The 20,742-nt window shown below is 41.9% G+C and overlaps 1 protein-coding gene across 1 annotated transcript in view; it reads right to left on the reverse strand.

Moving 5' to 3' along the window:
• Positions 1 to 337: 337 nt before the first annotated feature.
• The window catches only part of mctp2a (multiple C2 domains, transmembrane 2a), a 31,742-nt gene continuing 11,337 nt past the window's right edge, over positions 338 to 20,742 (reverse strand). Inside the window, exons 15-20 of the mRNA XM_063480391.1 lie at positions 12,088 to 12,207; positions 10,206 to 10,247; positions 5,560 to 5,669; positions 5,318 to 5,427; positions 3,226 to 3,323; positions 338 to 1,092 (exon numbers count right to left, since the gene is read on the reverse strand). Coding sequence (XP_063336461.1) covers positions 1,033 to 1,092; positions 3,226 to 3,323; positions 5,318 to 5,427; positions 5,560 to 5,669; positions 10,206 to 10,247; positions 12,088 to 12,207 — 540 coding nt within the window. The 3' untranslated portion in view covers positions 338 to 1,032. The remainder of the gene's footprint in view (positions 1,093 to 3,225; positions 3,324 to 5,317; positions 5,428 to 5,559; positions 5,670 to 10,205; positions 10,248 to 12,087; positions 12,208 to 20,742) is intronic.

Genomic DNA, 20,742 nt, shown 5'->3' on the forward strand with positions numbered 1-20,742 from the left:
GGATGGAGAGAGTACTCTCTGTGAGATGAGCTCTTTCTCTCTCATCTGGACCCTGTTATTGTGAGAAGGCAACAAAGCAATACATTAGGAAGCACACTGGAGCCACACAGCTTTGATGTGAGCTTGGTAACCAAGGCGCAGCAGTGGCCGGTGTGTGAGCGCCGTTTCAATGGCTGTGTTGTGTAATCAGATGTGTTTACTGTGTATTCAAGTAAAGAAGTGGTGTAATCCATGCTCACAAGAGTGCAGTTATTGAAAAAAAAACAAGAACTCAAACTGATCAAGATTCTTTATTCAGGATTCTTGCAGATTTTCCATTTGATGATGCAGACACGATGCTAGGAGGTAAAACTTGCACATGAATTTAACAGGAAACACAAAAACTTTACTTAAGCCAAGCAAGTTGGAAATAATACATTTCATGACTATATTTGTTTCTGAGATAAAATTAGGAGTGCTTGTAGGATTACGTTAAATAAAGCAAATCTATACCACAAAAAAGATAAATTCAGTACTCTGTCCTTAATATTTTAAATATAAACAAAAAATATTATTTCACCACAGTTATTTAAAATATATGTGACCTTCAATTAAATGAACATATAAAGAAAAAAAGAACATTGCAGTGGTTTGTTAAGTTTGTGTTTTCTTTTCTTTAAGGCAAATTTCTCAGTTTTACCAAAGTCGAGAAAAAAAAAAGCCCCAGATGCTTTTCATTCCTTTCTAAATTATATCCAAAGATGAAGGCTGAGCCTCGCAATGCTCTCTTTTCTTTACCTCCAAGCTTGTGATTGACAGCGCCATGTGCTGCCCTCCTAGCGGCTGCAGTTCACAGCCCCTGTCAGGGGGGTGGCAAACACACAAGCCAGAGAGCGGCTAGCTGCCCCTCAGCAGCAGGGAGCAGAGTTAGGGTGGTATGATGGGGTGCACGGGGTCAGGGGCTCTGCTGGCACTGGAGCATTGTTGTCAGGTGGATTGCATCATGCCACATTTAGAAAGAGACCAGCCTTTCATCCAGCGTGTCCGCGGAGCTTACTTTTTCTTCCGCGCCTGGTTCTGGCTGGTGGGCGCTCTCAGCATACTGTACTGCACCTGTAAAAACAAACAGGAGTTTGGTCAGAGGCAGGTAATCCGAGCTCAGTGGAGCGCACGGTAATGGCTCCCCTGAGGAGAGCTGGTGCAGGGGAAAGCGAGGCAGGCTCGCCTGTAATGAATCATTTTTTAAACACAGGAGCAGAGGGGATTAATCACAGGGAGGAAGGATTTGAAGAGTCAAGGGTTCTGTACCAGTGAACGCCCCCCTCATTCTGCACCACAATCACAATATTAGAAACAGACATCAACTGCTGAGATGACCTGCCAGCCAGGCCAGTGAGGGAGTTGCGAGCTGCATAATCACTCACTGTAAGTTATGTCCCCTAAAGAAAACTTTGTAAGTGTTTAGTGTTGTTTAAGCTGAGCGCTACCAACACAAGTTGATGTATAAGTTTCTTTATGACTTTGCAAACCTCGGCGTGACTTTAATTTCTCCAGGCTAAAACTGGACCTGAAATGTGATATTTGAACTTAAGACCTTGTTCTTTCTCCTGGCTACATATGTAGTGTTAAACTCAAGGAACTCAACTCATGTTACACATTTTCTCATCCATAAATTCCCACATGTGCTTGCGAAATAAGAATCGGGTTTATTCGGACGCTAATTTTTCTCTTTTTTAAAATTACCACCAAAATTCCCATCATATGCCAAAGAGGGCCGATCATAGGGTAAGCTGAAAAGACAAGTTGGAATTTGAAAACTTGCTTTGAAGCTTGCTCGCTGAGCTCAAACAATACGGTGAATCTGTTGAATAAAGGTAAGAACTCTATGCTAATTAGCTGCTCTCCATTATTAGAATGGGAGATGGAATGTGGGAACAAAGTGACTGCCTCCTGCATCAGAACATGAAACTGTCCTCAGAACTGACAGATGCTTCTTATTTCAAGACAGACACTGTGTTGTCAGAAGTCCCCGTTTGAGGCGGACTTTGTAGATGTGCACAAGCACTAATTGCCAAGTCACATTTGCAAGAAAGACAGGAGTCAATTTTCCTCCTTTGTGGTCTTCTGTGTCCACACCTATCTGAGGATTGAAGTTCTAAGTCAACAAAAAAACAATATGTGGTTTATTGTTTTTGGGTCTCCTGTGTATATGATGTTAAGGTTATTTTTCACAGCGCATAATGGAACGTACTTATGATTAATCTTAAGAGTGTTTTGTTTCCTTTTTTTATGACTGAGGCTATTTTCAAGATGTAGTTCCTCTTTTAATCCAGGCTAAAAAAAAAAGTATTGTTTCTATGGGATTTGAAAATGAGTCAATTTCAAAGCTCAAATAGTGTATCCCAATGGGGGAAAAAGACATACAAAGGATTCTGAATCAAAATGTATTCACCACCTTGTTTTGCCAACTCAGTCAGCCAAATCTCAAACAACACAGGCTCCCTCCAACATCACAGAGAAGTCAGCAATGGCTTGCTGCAGAAGGACATCAAGGGTGCAGCTGAGAAACAGACTAGGGTGAGAGTGCCTTGCCAGATCCAGACTGTCAGGATTTCTCGCTCTATTCTGTCTGGTGAGTTACCTGCGAGATAAAGGCATTGTGTGGCACTTCATTTCCTGGCTAAGCAAAATCCTCAGTCAGAGAGCGCCGAGCACCCAGCACCACTTATAACACCCTGACAGCTCCTCTCAGCTCTGTGATGTAAATGCAAATGACATATCAGCCATGGCTAATATGTAATCACATATGGCACCCAGCAAGTCGACTGGGGCTCGCAACTACATTAATTGACTCTACCACCCTGAAGTGACTGGGGCCACATCAGAGTTTCTCTGCTGACACAACAGCCAGACACGTCAGGAGCCCTCTCTGTCGGCATGCAGCCAATCACTGGCTTTTATGTCACAGCGCTTCAATCAGCCGCGCAAAATTGCTAATAACGGACAAGGCCTCTGCAATATGGCTGAGGAGAGATCTGAGCATCTCCTTATTCGGGCACTGCAGCAGCTACACGGAGTTGCACTGTGGAATAATTGGGCCAGGCCCGCTTTAAAGGCGAGTGTCCATTAATAATCAAACAAAGCCAGAGGATATATCTCTGCAACACTTGGGAATTCTGGTACAGCAAATAATGCGGGCATCTTCAGGGAATTCCCTCCATATCTGTATGTAAAATTGGACCTTACCTTTTGAACATCTGAAGGCACCCTCTTGAGGAAATCCAGTATTTCATTATGGTCAATACTATATGGGTTGCGCAGCTTCTTGGTAAATTTGTTAATGCCTGTGAAAACAGGAATGCATTATTAAATAAAGCTGTCATGCAGGACACAAGTTTGTATAGTTTTATATAGTTTTGTACTGTAAATAACACCTATAATGAAAAACTGTTGTGCAACTCAATCAATGCAGAATTTCCCCACCTTGTTTAAGTAATGCATTACATGATGCTGCTTTAACAGATTCCTTTCAACCAAAAATGTGGGGAGTATTTTTAATAAGGAACATTATTCAAATATGATCTTACCGTTTATTAACAAAGTTTATTTGTAATTATTAGAAGGACTCCTGACCACATTCGCAGTGTGTGCTGCATCCAGTTTATCAAATCACCAGTAGAGCAGGTGGTGTGCAACGATTTTGAATCAGCAGTAGGCGCAAATCACTTTTCAGAACCTTAGAGCCAAATGGTCCCCCCTTTGACATCCTAGGATGTTATAGTAGAACTCTCAAAAACAAATGCTAAACATCTTCCCGACTGAACCCTGTAGATTCTTCCACAAAAGGTGATAATGGTCTCTGGGTTATACCAGGAGACACAACTCTCAAACAGCAGTATTACCCCTCGACATATAAATCGGGCCAATTTGATTTAGAAATTACTATTTGCTCAGTGTGCAAGTTTGAAGACTGTGATGGTGTCACATACGCACACATCAGAACAGGATATCCAGGAAGTAAAGTTTAAAAAAAAGCAGGAAGTTTAAAGGTGATAGCATCAAAATTTTATGGGAAGAAAAGATTTTTTTTTTTTTTTAATCACAGATCTAGGCACGTCTGACATTTAATGGGTGTAAAATTGCGCATTAACTAATCAATGGCAAGTGTTTATCAGTCACTCAAACAGTATTTATTAACCATTCATTAATCGGTTATAACGTTTTTTGAACACGCATGCATCAGGTCGTTGTAAAATCACAATAAAGATGGTTCACAGATTGTCAGCCATTGGCATTAGTAATTTTATAAACAAGTGAAAGATTATGTAACAACTTTGCATGTAACAACTTTAGCTTTAGCTTACTAAACCATCTGAATCTCATTTAAGAATAAAATATTTAATTACCCACAAATGTACTATTCATTAATAGTAGTTATAAAGTGTTAGCAGTTACTTTAATTTGAACTATAGGTACTCGGTTATAACAACTTTTTTCCACTTTTGTTTGCTTCAATATGATCTTTTTGTGCACATCTATATTTACTTTACAAATAGTTCCATACCACAGAGGGAAAAAAATCTCTTGGGTCTTGTAATGGGACCATTATATTCACAGCTCAGTACTGCCTGTACCTCAGCATGCAGACAAAGAACCTAAGGACTTAAATATGTGCAAGAAACTTGAAAGGCTTGCCTTGCAACCACAGAGATGGGGGTTAACTGGGAAGGCAGAGGAGTGTCTCAGACTGTGTGTTTTTTGTTTGATATGGTGGTTTTTTGGTATTGATTGTGTTGAAGGCAGTGTGGAAGTACAGTGGTTGTGGGCTTACAGCTGGAGGAGGAGAGCCTGTTAAGGGCAGCATATCTCCCTGACCACTGAGATGACGGTCTATTCTCTATGACTACAGCAGATAATGAGAGGCTAGACCAGGAGCCTACAGACTGCCCAAGGACATCATGTATTATATACAGCTTGCTACTCTACCTCTGCTTTGTTTTCACACAAACCCTCGGTCATGCCTCTGCTGGGCTCTGCTACATCAGCCCACACTGGGCAGAGCAAACCTCTGCAGCTGTCTGATCTCTGTGCATTTGCAGAGGTGTTGAGATGGCATAGTTCTTAAATTAGTGTACTTCATTAAATCATGGATTCACAGTTAGGAAGACTAAAAAAAGTTGTGTTTTGCTAAGATGATATAGGTATATATTTCTTTCTATAATATTTGTAGGGATATTTTTGGTTATATATATGTATAAATGGATCAAATAACAAAAGGTATTAAGTATCTTTTGTGAATTAAACATGCTTGCGATTTTTCTCCACATGTGGTACTTACCCCATATCAGTACAATGTATCGCAGTGGGATCAAATACAATAGGGCTGCTGCCACAAACAGCACCAAGCAGGCCAAGCACGACAAGAATGGGACAGACCAGTTGAATATGCTGTAAAAAGAATAACATGTCCAGTTAAGTTTTATATATATACACTACAACAATAAAATGTTAGTAATTTAAATGTATAATGTATAATAAAATCCAGATATTTGGCAGGTGATTATGAAATAGTCATATTACTTCTTAACTCGCTCCCCGATGTTTGCAATCTCCTCCAAAACGTTTTGGACAGCCAGCACTACTTCCTGCACCATATATATCTTATCAATCAAACCCTTTTTTCCGGGTTCCTAAAATGAAACAAAAAAATGCACAGACACTGATGAGGTACACTGTATGTCAATTGTTGGGCAGAGTAGACAAAGACCAGTTTATCTCTGCTGTGCTATTATGTGTGATTTATCTATTGAATGGCCCGTAATGAGCAAACACTGTACATCTTCAGACTATGCTTTTGAAGATGAGACAGACTCGGCCATCCACATAACAGCTTCAGAGCACTGAGAGATTTCAGCTTTTGTCCGTCACACACAATGGAGCTGTTGCACAAGTGCAGCACAATCAAGACTCTCCGGTAGATGAAAAGTACAGAAAATGGCCATCTGCAATCAGGCAGACTAGACGACCTAGACAAGGAGTGCAGGGGCCTCACAACTTAGGAGCGATTTTATTCCAGGAACCTGCACAGGACGAGTCTGAACACGTTTTGACAAGCTTCCTAGCCTAACATTCTCTCTGCATGGGGAAAAAAACAACAAAAAACACACACACACACACACTTCAACCTGCTTAGAACACTACGCACGAATATTATCACAACCATCACGACGCAAAGCGCGCTATTTGCTTTTATGCATTGAGATAATAAACAAGGTGGAAAAGCAATAAGTCAGAACGAGAGCGGATTGGGCTGTTTGTCTTGAAATGAAGCAAACATGATTGCATCAAACTTGGAAATAATGGCAACTGTGAAGCCTTCCAGGGCAGAGAAGTAGACTAGAGATAACACGAGTAACACAAGCTAAAGAGGGCTGAGGAGCCTCACATCAAAAGGAGGAAATAATGACAGGAATGATGACAGAGAGAAGTGTGGGAGAGGGAGAGTGAGAAGGGGGATGAGAGTGTTGGGGGTGGGGGTGGTTGGCTTGCTCTAATGGACCCTAACAGGAGGCTTGAGGATGTCTATATGTTTGTGTTACAAGTCAGCTGAAGCCACAGCCTGTGTGCATTGACAGGGCGCAGACAGAGTGCCTTTATCAGAGCTTCATGAGGCAGCCCCTGGGAACACGCTGTCTGCCAGCACAGAGAGACTCCCCACTGCTGGGCCCACTCTCCTCCACGAAAGGCGCAGGAAGAGAGCAATTCCCACACTAGCGGAGCCTCCCCCACTGGGCTCCGATCTGGACAGACACTGAAGGCCTAGCACTGTCCAAAAAAGGAAAAACTATCACAAATATGCTTTCTGTGAGATTAACATCTCACGGTCTCATTATGAGGAAAGACGACTATCTGTGTGTATGCTTCGTTTTTGCTCTACACCCCACTGCACCGGGCGGCAGAGGGAAACAGAGGAAACCATCCTGAGTGTCTTTTACTCCACATCAGGTGTTAGTTGAGCTGACTGGGGACGCTTTCAAGTTTATTTTGAAGGCGCGGAACATCTTCAGAGTTTGCTAAAAGCCATTACGAACCGTGTTGGTAAGCTCCTGCAGGACTTAGACAGCCACACATCAAATGATAGCTCATTTGATATGGAGCCTCGTCAGTTAGGCATTCCTTTCCTTATTTCCATTTAAACTTGTTTAAGCAGCCCAATTACATGACTTGGAATTCAAATATATTACAGTATGAGATACGAAGCATTATTTATCTACAACGGATACGCACGCGAGGTAAATCTAGGCCCCAAAAGAAAAAAGAAAAAGAGCGAAAACCATATTGGCTTTCATTTCTAAAAGAAAAAACAGACAAATAGATGCGCTCTGAAGTATGCATCAAGAGGCAGAGCTCTCGTGATTATCATTATTCATCTGCTTTAAGATTCCTGAAATCCTCCATCTCCTTAGCGACCAAAACTGAAGTCCTTCCTACATTAATCATGTGATGATATTCTTTGTTCATTTCTCTTTTAAGCATGTACTTGAGCGCGAAGAAAACACAAATAAATAAAAGATCTCCCTCTTAAATGGGAAAGGATGGCTGAACTGGGAATGGACTAAACGAGGCCTAAATGTCTACTGATTAGAAAACCTGTGTGAAATCATAGTCTCATTTCAGATAAAATTGTAAAAGCTTCCTTTTAAGGTGCCGTAATGGAGAACCAATTTGATCTCCCACACAAAGGTAAACATGCTCTCACAGACATGTGGCGCTATCAAAAGCTGGGGGGGGGGGAGCTCATTTAGCATCATTTTAATTAGAATAAACGGTGCCAAATTTGAATTCTCAGACTGAATCTTTTTTTTCCTGACATGGATACAAAATCTCTCTAAACAAAAAACACCTGTGTTCCTGAAACAAGCTAACAAACAATTTGCTGAGATAGGGCTTTAATGTAATGTTGGGTCCACATGCAGCACGACGTGCACATCACAGATCACGACATGGGCAGTCTGTTTGGCTGGCGTGCTCAAGGAGACCCAGCGGTGAATGTGGACTATCGGGTGAGTGATGGAGTAACCCCGCAGCCCAGTCTAGCACCCCCACAACCACCTCTTCACCCCCCCGCAACTCCCCTGGGCTGGGTTCTGTGAGCAAGTCAACCTCAGACTTGGGCACGGGGGGGTGTACAGGCTGTTTCATCTTCCCTGTTCATTTCTGTTGGAGATCTATGGACTTGTTTTGCCTCTGTGTTTCTTTATGTTATGATTAAATATTGTCTATGTGCTCCATTGATACCTAAGGCCAAAGGGAAGTCACTTTGGCCACACATAATTTGTAAGCTCTCTCCTTCCCTGAGGACAGATTTGTTCACAGGCAGAGAATCTGTTCTGTATTATCCTGCTGTAATGCTGCCTTGCCTTTCGTCTCTCTTTAACGTCATGCCTTCACATTCTTGCCGCTCTGACTGAGGTTTACATATTTCCTTCCTCAAGGGGGAAAAAAGAGGGGGGGATAAAAACATATTTGAGTGGTAATCATAACCTTCTCAGAGGGAAAAGAGACTGTGGGGAAAAAGTGAGGCTTTGAAGTCATCAAATTTAACACTGATCACTCTTTAACCCCAAATATTTTTAAAGAAGACTTTGATAGGGTGTGTAAAGCTACACTGCTTGATCTAACTGCATGATATCGCATTCAAGTGACAGCAAGACCATAACAAGACTTTCAAATAAGCCACTTTAAATTAAAGCTGACAGCTTAAAACAAACATGGGTGACTGCTTAATTAGTAAATGAAAGGAGATATTTCATTTCCTCTGAGTGTGAAAGGGCTTAGAAGGCTCATGGAAAAACCTTTCAAAAAGCTTTAAGAGGTGAAGGCTGAGTTTGCAAACACATGGTGTATATATAGAGAATCATAAACCAAAGCAGTTTGTGGGAGAAAAAAAGAGAAATTTCTCGCTTATGTGTTGAAGTTTCAAGGTGAAACCAATAATGATTTTTCTGACCTCGTAATGTAATGATGATTTGGTCAATTCAGTTCCCAGTTCAATGTGGATAAAACGCCGGATTCTCTCAGTGTTGCCACTGTTTGTTTAAGCCTCGGTTTGCCTGTTAGTAGCTGTGATAGGAAGTGTGGGTTTTCCACTTTGTATGTGCAGACATATCACACGAGTTTCATCTGTGAATTAGCCCGTCCTTTCAGACAGGATTTGCAGGATGTGCCTGTGTTTTTAAACAAAGCTGGCTTTTTTTGTAGCCCCTGGTCATCACAGCAGAATATATTGAGCGCATTATGGATATGAATCCTGGGCCTAGACACGCAGCACAGGGGTCATTGCTTGGAGGCTTTGCGTTAGTTCCACACTTCATTGCCATAAAGCAATAATACACATCCCTGTTAACTTTTTTCCCTTCTGTACTAAAAAAACAGCGGGTTGAGTATAATTGAATATTATGTGCTTTGGGAAGTATAATTTTCAGGCTACTTAAAGATTTCCTGTTGTTCTGTTTTTCAAGCGATGTCATTATTATTTATGATTTCTCACAAAGGAAAAAGTGAAGATAAGTGATAACCTTTTGGGGTGCGGTATGTGTTTGTTACTGTATCCGGTTCTAAAAGATCATACTCAGTGTAACTTCTCCCTTTAGAAAAGGATGACATAAGAAAATCTACTTATTTTGTCCCCAAAAGCGGACTCGAAATCTACCTAATGATGCGGTTTGGATTTGTAGATTTTCAAAGTGCTGCAGAAACTCTGTGCACTGCATTCAGGATTTATACTGAGTGCCCAGAGGAAGAGAACAAAGAGCTTTGTGCTACAACTGTTTCACAGACTTTGAATGCATGAAAATATGGAAAAGAGCTTCAGAGAGCTGTCATTGTGACTATGCTAAAATACTGACTAGGACCCGTGTGGCTTTTTTATTTTGACTGAATATTTCCTGAGAAGAAATTTGCAAAGGAATCACAGCTATTTGGTTGAATTGGGTTTGTCTCTGCCACAAGCATGCACGCATCGCCGTGTTTGATTTAACCTTAGTTATTCAGAAAAAAAAATATTTAAAGGATTTTTGCTCAAGCCGTTGAGTAAAATCACAGCGAAATGTTAAAACAGCCTGCGCTAAAATATGTATTTACATTCATAGTGAAACTGAGAGGAAATAGCATTCTAGCAGAACACGTTATCCCTTAAAATGCAAGAAGGAGACAAGATAAAATACCTTCTCGTCTTCCTCCTCGTCGTCACCTATGGTCATGTTCACCTAAGAGAAAATAAAGGGTAGAGGGTGAGTTCCAACGAATGGGACATGTGGGCACTGGAGCATTTTTAACAAACACCTAGTAATGAAATTTTCTTTGAGTACATTCACCCCTATTGGGAGAGGCTTGTTTCCATAGAGACTGCATCACAGGGGTGACCTCACACAAAAGCAGAGGTGAAAAAGGGCCTTCCTCACAAGAGCACTGTCACACCAAAGCAATCTCTTTTCTTCACAACATAAGCACACAGAAAAACAGAAAGAGGAAAGAAAAAACACATTTAATTTGGATGTTGTTGCCTAGATCACTTTATATCAAGTCATCCCTGACCCCTCTGTGGTCCGCGCTGTGGCATTGCCTGGGCACAGAGTTGTGTCATTGCCGGCCAGAGGGTCACATGGGGGTGACAGAGGCTCCACACTGGATATGAGGTTGATCCTGGGCTTTAACATTGCCCAGGGATGGCATCTTGAGCCAGCAGCCATAAACACAATGACTGGGACAGAGATTTCGCTTTGGGGAGGGTGCGTGAGGAGGCCAGGCCCCTGGCTGGCCAGTGAGAAGGCTTACAACACAGTGAAATTGGGGGGCAGTCAGAAGTGTGAACAGCATTAACCTTCACAAGCATGTGTAGGGCGAGAATAATTTCCATAAGACTAGATAGAGAAAAGATAACACTGTAGAAAGACCTACAGTCTTCCACCTACAGATGTGGACAAACAATATCAGCAGTCTGTAAGCTGCATCGCATATTCATAGTCACTTCATTTGAGTGGCTTTTTGCTGCTTGATGTTTTGTATTTGGAGACAACATAGACACTAACCTTACTAGCTATGAGCTGCATACAGTGGAAAGCTGCCACAACTGACTGTAGTGTTGGGGAAGATATTTGTTTTGGAGTGGCTCAAAAAGTAATGATTTATGTTACTGTAAAACTGCATATATGCCCCATGTGTACCAAAGGAAATTAATTCCCTCCAGCGCTGGGTTAAAGGGACAAATCACCCCCATAAAAAATTTACATATACACAAATTTACACATTTATCTCAGTTGTAGTGCTCCTTTATTCACAAATATTAATTCAGTGATAGTCTGCATTCTCCTGAGTATAATGAAACCAGATGGCACTTATCTCGAGTCTCTCAAAGCACCAAAAAATAAAATAAAGAACTACGCAGCAATGTCTCTTTCCACACACCAAGACCTGGTCATTCAAAAAATCCAAAAACATTGTTCTTAGCTTAATGTGGAAACTGTTTTCTCTCTTACCAAACTATACAAACCAACCATATCACTCACATGAGAAAGTCCATCTACCCCCGGTGAGTTGCTTGTGCTGGTGACAGCACAGCAGGATGTAAACACAGTGTCCCCTCCCATCCGATGTAATTTTAGCTGCTTGACTCTTTTGGTTGGCAGATGTAGATCGTAGAAAGAAAATAGTTACTGTTTTAAAATCTGCTCACAACAAGGTTTGTGAATCTTCACTCAAAAAAGAAAAAGCTGATTAAAACTAATTTAATTCAATGTAAATTTTGAAATGTCATTTTGTCACATAAGCACAAAGAATCATTTTTGGAGTGCTTTTGAATAACCAGGTCACATTTCTTTCTTCTGCTTTGAGGATCATGTGCCAAAAAGAAGGCAGCCTACAGCAGATAGCTCCAAAACAGGGCAATTCACACCAAAACAATCTACATGGATGAAGCACAGTGGAGGGCAGAGAGAAAAAATGTGATTGACTTTGAGATGAACTATCCATTTAACTTGTTACAAACTGTTGCACTGTAAAACCATGCATTTGAAGAAAATACTGAAGTTACGAGTCCTCATCGCTTACCAGGTCTTGGTTGTAGCTGGCCCTTCCCGTTGAGAGCTGGAAGTAGTTCCAGCCTATGAGGAGAAGCAGGAAGAGGGGAAGCATGAAGAGTTCCCAGTGCCACACTGTCAAGAGGAAGATCTGAGGAGACAGAACATGACAGTATAACGCAAAGCACACAGCACACACCACTGTACCCTCACCCAGCTTTCAAATCTCAGCAAACCTTTTCACAGAACAAAATATATAATGGTTTTAATCACGTCCTAAATTTCTTGATGACAGCTACAGTACTAAGCTCGTAAGATTTACAGCCAGTGGCAACAGATTTTACCCCTGGCAGTTTGAAAGTAAAAGACATTCAACTTTTAATATCATGAAATCCTATTTGCAGTATACACACAAATAGCACTGTGCTGGCAGAGTGCCGTACTGCTGAACAGAAAGTCTGACATGGATAGGCATGATATGCTGCCTTTTAACATGCACATCAAATCCTCTTAGATTCAGAGACAGGAACGCTTTCTGACGAAACACATATGGCAACTAGAAAAGCATTTGCAACATTTACCCCCTCCGTGGCAATGATACTGAGAAAAGCCAAGACCCCTGGTAGAAATAAGATGGATCACACTGAATGAGTAATCCCTCATAATTCTGTAAAGGAGTGGTGCTAAGCACGTTGCACAACACCCACTGCATTTCACAGCAGAGCACTAATTGGACGGCTGCATTTAAACCCATTTAGTGACAGCCTAATGAGTCTGCCTCCAACTGAAATGATCGGGAATGTTTGAGGAGGATCACACCAGCAGGTTGACATGGATGAAATCAAAAAAAATTTTTAAATGTCCCCCACACGCTATATTAGATGTCCTAAAATCTAATATAATGCGAATACGTGCCAGTGCACCCAACATGGCCCACTTTTATTTACCACAATTCATTTTGCGTGCTGAAATTTTGCGTATACATTTTCTGTAATTAATGCTTCCTTTGCAAAAGTTACATTAGCTTTCACGTCCATTTCAAACATAGTGTAACTGCTATGTTGAACCCACACGACGGTCACAGTGTGCAGTCTAGGCTCAAAGAGCTGGAGGCTGCTTAGAGTATGAACAATATGTTCGAGTTAAGCTCGAGACAGGATGTGAAGCACTGAGGCCTTCAGGCCCCAATAGCAGGCCTGTAAACAGCAGACTGCTCCTGTCACAGCAACCATGCGGAGTCTGTGCATGTTGCTCTGGGGGGCAGTCTACCTATTGCCACACCAGGCCTAGGTTCAAACAGCCACCAGGGAAACGTGTACCATGACTAATGCCGACAACACTGTGGCCCAAGAGCCCTGGGCTTCGCTACTGTACTGCTTATTATCCCCTCTATGCAACCTGGGTGGGAGGGGTGGGTGGGCCAAAGTGCTGTGCAGGAAGCAGTAAGATCACCAAGATGCAAAAAATGAACAATATAAGCAATATGTTATTGTTACAGCTCATTTGAATAACGTACACAAAAACAAACTAGAGCCGGTAAATGATAAAAAAAAAAAAAAGGTAAACAATGAATATGCATGATGTGCAGATATAGCTGCGCTACATCTCCCCTCGGTTATGAATAACTTACGTCATGTGTTGTCACCTGAGTTCCCATGAGGCAATCTAAAGAAATGCTCCCCTCACCCCAGAGGAATTCTGCTGGCTGGTGGACAGGTAGCTTGTCATATTCCCAGTATTTTCATTAAAAAAAAAGAAAAGAGAAAAAAGGGGGGAAGGGAGGGTGTGCCTGGAAACTGACACAAGCCCAGCAGGAATGTTGAACCTCCTTGCCCTCCCTGCAAAAGCTTCTACATTAACCACTAAAGTCTAATTGCTTGGTCTCTGTCTTCCTGTGCAAGTCAACAGAGGGAGCCAATTCATTTCCGCCCAGGGAGCCAGCAGAGAGAATCTGTCACAGGTATTCATAATCGCCCACTAATGCAAATTTCTTCTCACAGCGTTCTGGCTCAGTGGACAAGATAAAAGCCTACAGAAATACAATGCCTTGTGTCTAAACTGAGTGCTTAAATGAGGGTATAAACCAAAACTGTCAGAAATATCTTCTCAATTCCTCCCTCATGGTATGTCAACCCATGTGTTCAGGATTTACATGCTTTTTTAACACTAATAAAAACGACGGAGAGAAACATCTGGGAGAGGCGCTCAGATTCCTTCACTCAGGTGCGCACACTGAGACTTGGCCGTCAGATATTCCGCAGTAATGAGAGGAGGCAGGGCTATTCCTTCCCCCTGTCTCCGCACATTCTACAGAGTTTCTGTGAAATGGAGACGGAGCTAATTCCCCACTTAAGTGGTTTATGTTTTATTAGCAAGCAGCTGAGTGATAAAAGGACATATTGGACAAAGTGCAGCCTTTCAAAAGTAAGTGTAAATTTGTAGGAAAATAATCTCGTTTTTAATTGCGTTCAGCTCCATTTCGGAGCCCAGCCGCATATTTTAATCGTCTTTTTGTCAACATGACATTGCTAATATGTTGCACAAATACTTAAACGGTGATTTATTTCACCAAAAAGGACACAAAGCAGCAAATGAAAGCCAGAGTAGTAATAATTAATGATATACCTGGGCATTGCGGTTTACCCACAGCAAAATTGGATAACGAGCGACTTGTAATTGAACAAGTGTTGGTATGTATGTCTGGAAGGAGTGTCTCTAATGCAGGAAACCTCCCTTGACAAACACCATTTAGCTGAAAAATGTCTGTATGATTATGCACATGGTGCCTAGGGAGAAAAAAAAGAATGAATTAATAAAACTATTAGCACACGGTGGAGTAGATGATGGAGATGCACTCTCCTTAGCCACCTGTAAGCGCTTGGAGAAGGGGGCAACCCTGGGCAGAGCAATTCTGCCAGGAGGGTTAAGAACAGCCTGACAGATTTGTTTTATAGTGCCATTAATATGATTCCACTAAATGCATTCTGCGCCTTCTCATGCAGATCCCCTGGCCAGCAGAATCCAGCACCTAATAATAAAGCACTCAGCGATTAAAAGTGTGAATAAAATAACTTAAAGCTGAGCAAGCACGGTAGCTTCCACCACCCACACTCTCCCTGGAGAGGGAGAAGGGACTGTAGCAAGAACAAAGGGACAAAGACACCTTCTATATAAGTTTCTATCACTCTGTAAATTGATTAACAGGGGGTGGCCCGATCTACCAACCTAAACCACTGACTGGCAGACACACTGCCAGACTACCAGGCTGCCAAATGCTCTCTTCATGCAGACAGACTATAAATATAGGCCTGATATCAGTATAAGATAAATAAAACTGTTGATAATCCAAATAAGTGTAATGTCACAGCACCAGGGCCTTCATAAAATCCTTATTGTTTCTGTTTAAAAAAAAATTAAAAAAAAATAAAAGCTTCTTTTTTTTTCCTCCCCTCAGTGTGGTACATTTCAAAAATACCCTTATTTTTAAACTATGCACCAAGCAAAAACACAAAAGATTTAATCTTGGCTCTATCTTCACTATTTCTCTTCAGTTGCACTCCACTTGGAAAGCTAAACAAAGCGAGAAGAGCGCCAGCCAGCATTATGAGGGTCAGTCATGGGGGCTGTGGACGGATGCCAGATTACGTGAACATACAGTGAAAGAGTTTAAGACGGACTATAGGCTGCAGGGTTTGTGTCTGAATGTGTGTGGTAGTCTCTGTGTGTGTGTGTGTGTGTGTGTGTGTGTGTGTGTGTGTGTGTGTGGCAGAGAGACAGCAAAAAGGACATAATTGGTATATGTGATTAATGGCAAAATATGAACGCTACAAATAGTAAAATTATGAAATTAAGTCATGAAAAAAAATCTTAGGAACTTTTACAAAACCTTGAATAATTTTTATTGTGACAAAAATTTTCCTTTTATGGGTGAAATCAAGGGCAGTAAAATGAATCTGAAAGACCTCAATTACAATACAAGAAACCCCAAACAAACAAAAATAAAAATTAATAATGAATCAAAGGCATAAGTAGCAACTCAGCTCATGCGAGTCCTTTTTTTTGTTTTCAGCTGAGCTGAAACAGAGTCTGGATGAGAGGGCTTATGTGGGGGACAGGAGCGGCAGGCTTTAAAGTAGCTGTAAATGCAGAGCAATGAGACATGTAATTTGTGTTGAGCTCGGGCCAGTGTGGGGACAGGCTTTCAGGGGGTGTCGGAGGCAGAGGAAGCACAGATAAGATTTCTCTTCAGGGCAGGTAGAGTGTGTGGGCAGCCATAGTGCTCTGAGCTAACGCTGAATAAATATTTCACATACCCTCAGCTCAAGTCTTATCGACTGAGGGGAGAGAAAGAGAGAGAGACAGTGAGCGTAAAAGGGGCTACCTTTGAAACAGGGAGCGATACAGTGGGGAAAAAATCATGTCCCTCTTAAGCAGAGTGAAATCATTTGTGGGAGTTGCAAAGTGTGACACAATTAGGAACAAAATTTTTAAATAAGTATATACTAACATTATTTTACATACCTAAAGAAACAAAACTGACTGGGTTTTTTTTTAATATTATTTAAAATTAATATTCATTTTTCTTCAGGATAGGGTATAAATAGTACAAAGGTACCAATTTTAATTATAAATGTCCAAGTAAATAAAAACAATTACATTTCTTCGGAAAGCTCAAAACCTAAATATAGTGTTATATAGCGCAACTGACATCAAATCTGTGTGCAGTACTTTTTCAAAGTCGGACCCAAATGATTAGCATTGAATGATAAGCCTGTAAGTCTGCCTGCACGGTACAACGCAATAGTGATAGCTCTTCATCAAAGCACTTATGAAGAGCAGCTGTGCAATGCGAGGCATTAGCATTTGCACATGGGGACATTTCTGGCCGTTGTCTCCCTGCCTGTCTGACACATGCCAGGGCCAGAGTAGCGCCAGTACAGGCTGGAGCGGGGCAGTCAGCGGGGGCCCCGTGGTGCCTGTCAGTGGTGGCTACGCTGACCCCGCACTCCGGCACTGGCCACTAGTGTTTAATCCGTGTCGGGAGCGTTAACACTGAGCGACCTCCCGGGTGACAGATCTGCCATGCAACCCTTCTCCCCTGAGGAGGTGTGTGTGTGTGTGTGTGTGTGTGTGGTGGGGGGGTTGGGTGGCAGTGGCACCGACTCTTTCTTCCTGTCAGCTCAGCTCACGTCGGGGCCAAGACCAGCCCCGAAACAGCCACACACAGGGGTGGACAGGTCGCTACCTCAGCTGCACAGGGAGAGGTGTCCTCTGTGAGTGGGAAGGTGGTGATGATACGGCGCAGACAATGGGGTCAAATGTGGAGCATACTTCAACTAGGCTGAAAACATGCATAATATAAAACAACAAAGCGCAACAGATGCACTGACAAAATCTTGCCTTCTCATAATACCGTAACTACTTAGTAAAACTTTCAAGTGAATTCATGCTGTTTTCTAACTGTAAATTGTAATGATGGGCAGTGGTTTCAATTAATTCACGAGCGCCCGCAACTTTGAATGTCCTAAAACATAAAACATTCGCAGCCCTAATGACGTGAACGTTAGCACAGAAAGCTTATTAATCCCACTAATAACGTGACATGTTCCAAGGTTACACACTGAATTCAGCCAGCCTCAAGAGCTGTCAGCAGAAAACTGCTTTTTGAGGGCAGATAAATAATAATAGCGTGTTAAATCAGGAGGCACTGCTGAGCAGTTTGCAAGTAGTCACAGACTATCATTTAATAATTAATAGATCTCGGGCTAAAACACCATGAACACACACCGCCATCGCTGCCATCATTTTTTTTCTCCCTTCTAGACACATTCCCACTGCACAGCCTGTGAGAACTCCCACAGCCACGGAGATGGAGAGTGTAACCCTCATGAGACTGAAAAAAACCACTCCTTTAAGGCCTCCAACTTTTTCAAACAGAGAGAAAACAGATGTAAAGCAGAAACAAGGAGACAATTCACAGGCGCACGTGGACCTCTTGCTTTTCTCGCAAAAAGCCCAGGCACGCCGCAATGCAGTAAACCACAAAAGAGCACATCCAAGACTCACAGAGCATCTCATATTCAGGGACGGTGTTAACAAGAACAATTATGACAACTCTGATTGTGGCCTTCATCTTGGTCAGGCTGGTGTTCTGGTTAATGGCTCTGACTGCTGTTGCTCTACACAGGTGGTCTCCTGAGACCTCTGGAGCCAGATCTGACCCCGTCCTGCCCTCATCTGGGACGACGATGATTCTATCAGCCCACAAAAAAAAAAAAAAAAAAAAAGAGCGCCCGCTGCAGCTGCCAAGTGTGTTTACAGCTGCACCGCATCAAACATTCATCAAATGCCATCTTTACAGTGTGTGATGTGAGGCAATCAGCATTTCACAGGCCGTCAAATGATGTCTAAAGCAGTTGTTACCTGGCAATGTCGAAAAGAAAATGGTTCAAATACTCACGAAAGGTTTACAGGTTTCTTTCTAGTCTAAGTCCTGACAGATGAGGTACCTCATATGTTAAAATATTAATTCTACTTAAATACTTAAAACGGTCTAATGACAGCAAAGCTCAAAATAAGCTTTCAAGTGTAAATGATCCCCCCCCCCTTTTTTTACCTTTCAACCATTTCATCTAAATCAAAATTGTTCTCAACTTTAAACTCCAGATTAATTTGGCTTGTTAATACGCGCTCATTTCTTTCTTTCTTTTTCATCTTTTTCTTCTTTTTTTTTCCTGGAAGAAACTTGTGTCTTTTGGTTTAATGCACAGAATGGAAGATTTCACTCCAAGTTGTTCCCACGAATGGCTCCTGTTGGGAAAAAGTTAGTGATCTGATCTCTCCAGCGCCTCCGCTGATGTTTCTAGCAGTGCTGTAGCTCCATCTACAGGTGGTATCCTTGCGTGCAGCAAAGAACTCTGGGTGACCCCTCTGCAGTCGCTGCTGATGTATAGCACATTCATCTCGCTCAGTCTTAGTGAAAAGCACATCTAAAGGCAGTTATTTTATGAAGATTTTAGCTGTCAAATTTCCCTCTCTCTCAGAGAAAGGAACATGCTGTTGTCAAACTCTTTAAAAGCCCAGATCCTCAGCTCATTACTGTAGCATAAACAAGAAGAAGGGAGGAAAAAAATCCAAATTTCATGTTTGTATTTCCACTTACTGATGAAAATGTTTATGAGGATTTGCCAAAACTTTGTTTAAATGCACGACAAAGATTTTTCCCCCCCTTTTCTTGTTTTTCTTTTTCCTTTCTTAAATTGCATTACCTAATTAGAGAGACTATTTTAAAACTGCAACCCATTGGTGGAAAACTGAAGGTAACTTCAAAAAGTATGGACTCTGCTGATGAGTTTGCACAGTCAAAACAAGTGACCGCCCCGCGTTCACAAACTGTAACAACACTGCAAGTCTTTCCATTCCTTACAGAGTCTCCTCTCCCACAAAAACACTCGTTAGTCGCCCAGCCAAATAAGTCAATGTGCAGCTTTCTGATTGCTACCCACGGGGGAAATCAAATTGAGATATACATATATATATATATATATATATATACATATATATACATATATATATATATATACATATATATATACAACTTGCTTATTCAGTCTTTGGAGCCAGTGCACTGATCTCTGCAAAATTTGAGTACCTTGCACACCCTAAACCAACAACCTCTTCATAATCCAGTTATAAAATCTACATAAACAGGGTAGCAGCGTAGACTACGTGCTGTGTAGAGGTCAGAAAATTGGCCTGTGGGACTGAGTGATATAATGGCTAAGTATTCCTGGTAAAGCACTACGTGAGCATCCCGCAGTCCCAGTAAAAACCACAGCTGTGGTAATGCATTACAGGATGTATATAGTGTAAAAGGGTAGGACTGGTCTGCCTGCATGATAAATAATGTATTGTAATGTATATTATAGCTAGACCCACCGCTGCAGTGTTTCCAACTGCTATACCCTGAGAAGCCCTGCGCTGCCTGCCACTGTGGAAAAGAGCAGACACTAGTGGTATAATTATGCACATCTGAGAGGCAAGCAGAGGCCATCTGTCAATGTCTGAATCAGTTACCTTATTACCACTGCCTAAAGATATAAAGATAGGAGTGGGAGCTGCTTTCATTAAAGCACATGGTGGCATGCTGCTTTAGACAGCTCCAAACAGTAACTTAATTGGAAACGATGACTTGGAGGAGGAGAAGTGACTGTACGGTGAGCGCCCTTGGAGTGGGCAGGGGCACGAGACGAGGATGGTGGCATGGCACCAGGCTTGTAATGACAGTCAGTCAAGACCTTGCGGTTGGCCTCGTTGACAGTGAGGCGGTAGCAGAAGGAGTTTTTTTCCTGTTGCAGTATTTACAGTATTGTGATTTGCATGTTTCATTGTGCCTGTTGAAACTATAATAAATCACTGAAAAGGAAAAAAAAAGAGCTTTTCACTCGCTGTACTCTCAGTCTGCTGATGAGTGGGTGATGAATAACAATGCCAGTTTCGCTCTCTTTGGGCAACTCTCGCCGTGCACCTTCGACACTTAGACTATTTGAAGCGCACCTCTTCACGGGCACAGGCGTACTCTGACTGGTGTGTTACTGTCTGAATTTGCACGCTGGTATCAGTGTCTGAAAACATACCAGTTGTTTCAAATAAAAGGATAAGAATTGCAAGAATTATCATTTTCACC

This window comes from Pelmatolapia mariae, linkage group LG7, assembly GCF_036321145.2.
Source record: "Pelmatolapia mariae isolate MD_Pm_ZW linkage group LG7, Pm_UMD_F_2, whole genome shotgun sequence".
Classification (NCBI taxonomy): domain Eukaryota; kingdom Metazoa; phylum Chordata; class Actinopteri; order Cichliformes; family Cichlidae; genus Pelmatolapia; species Pelmatolapia mariae.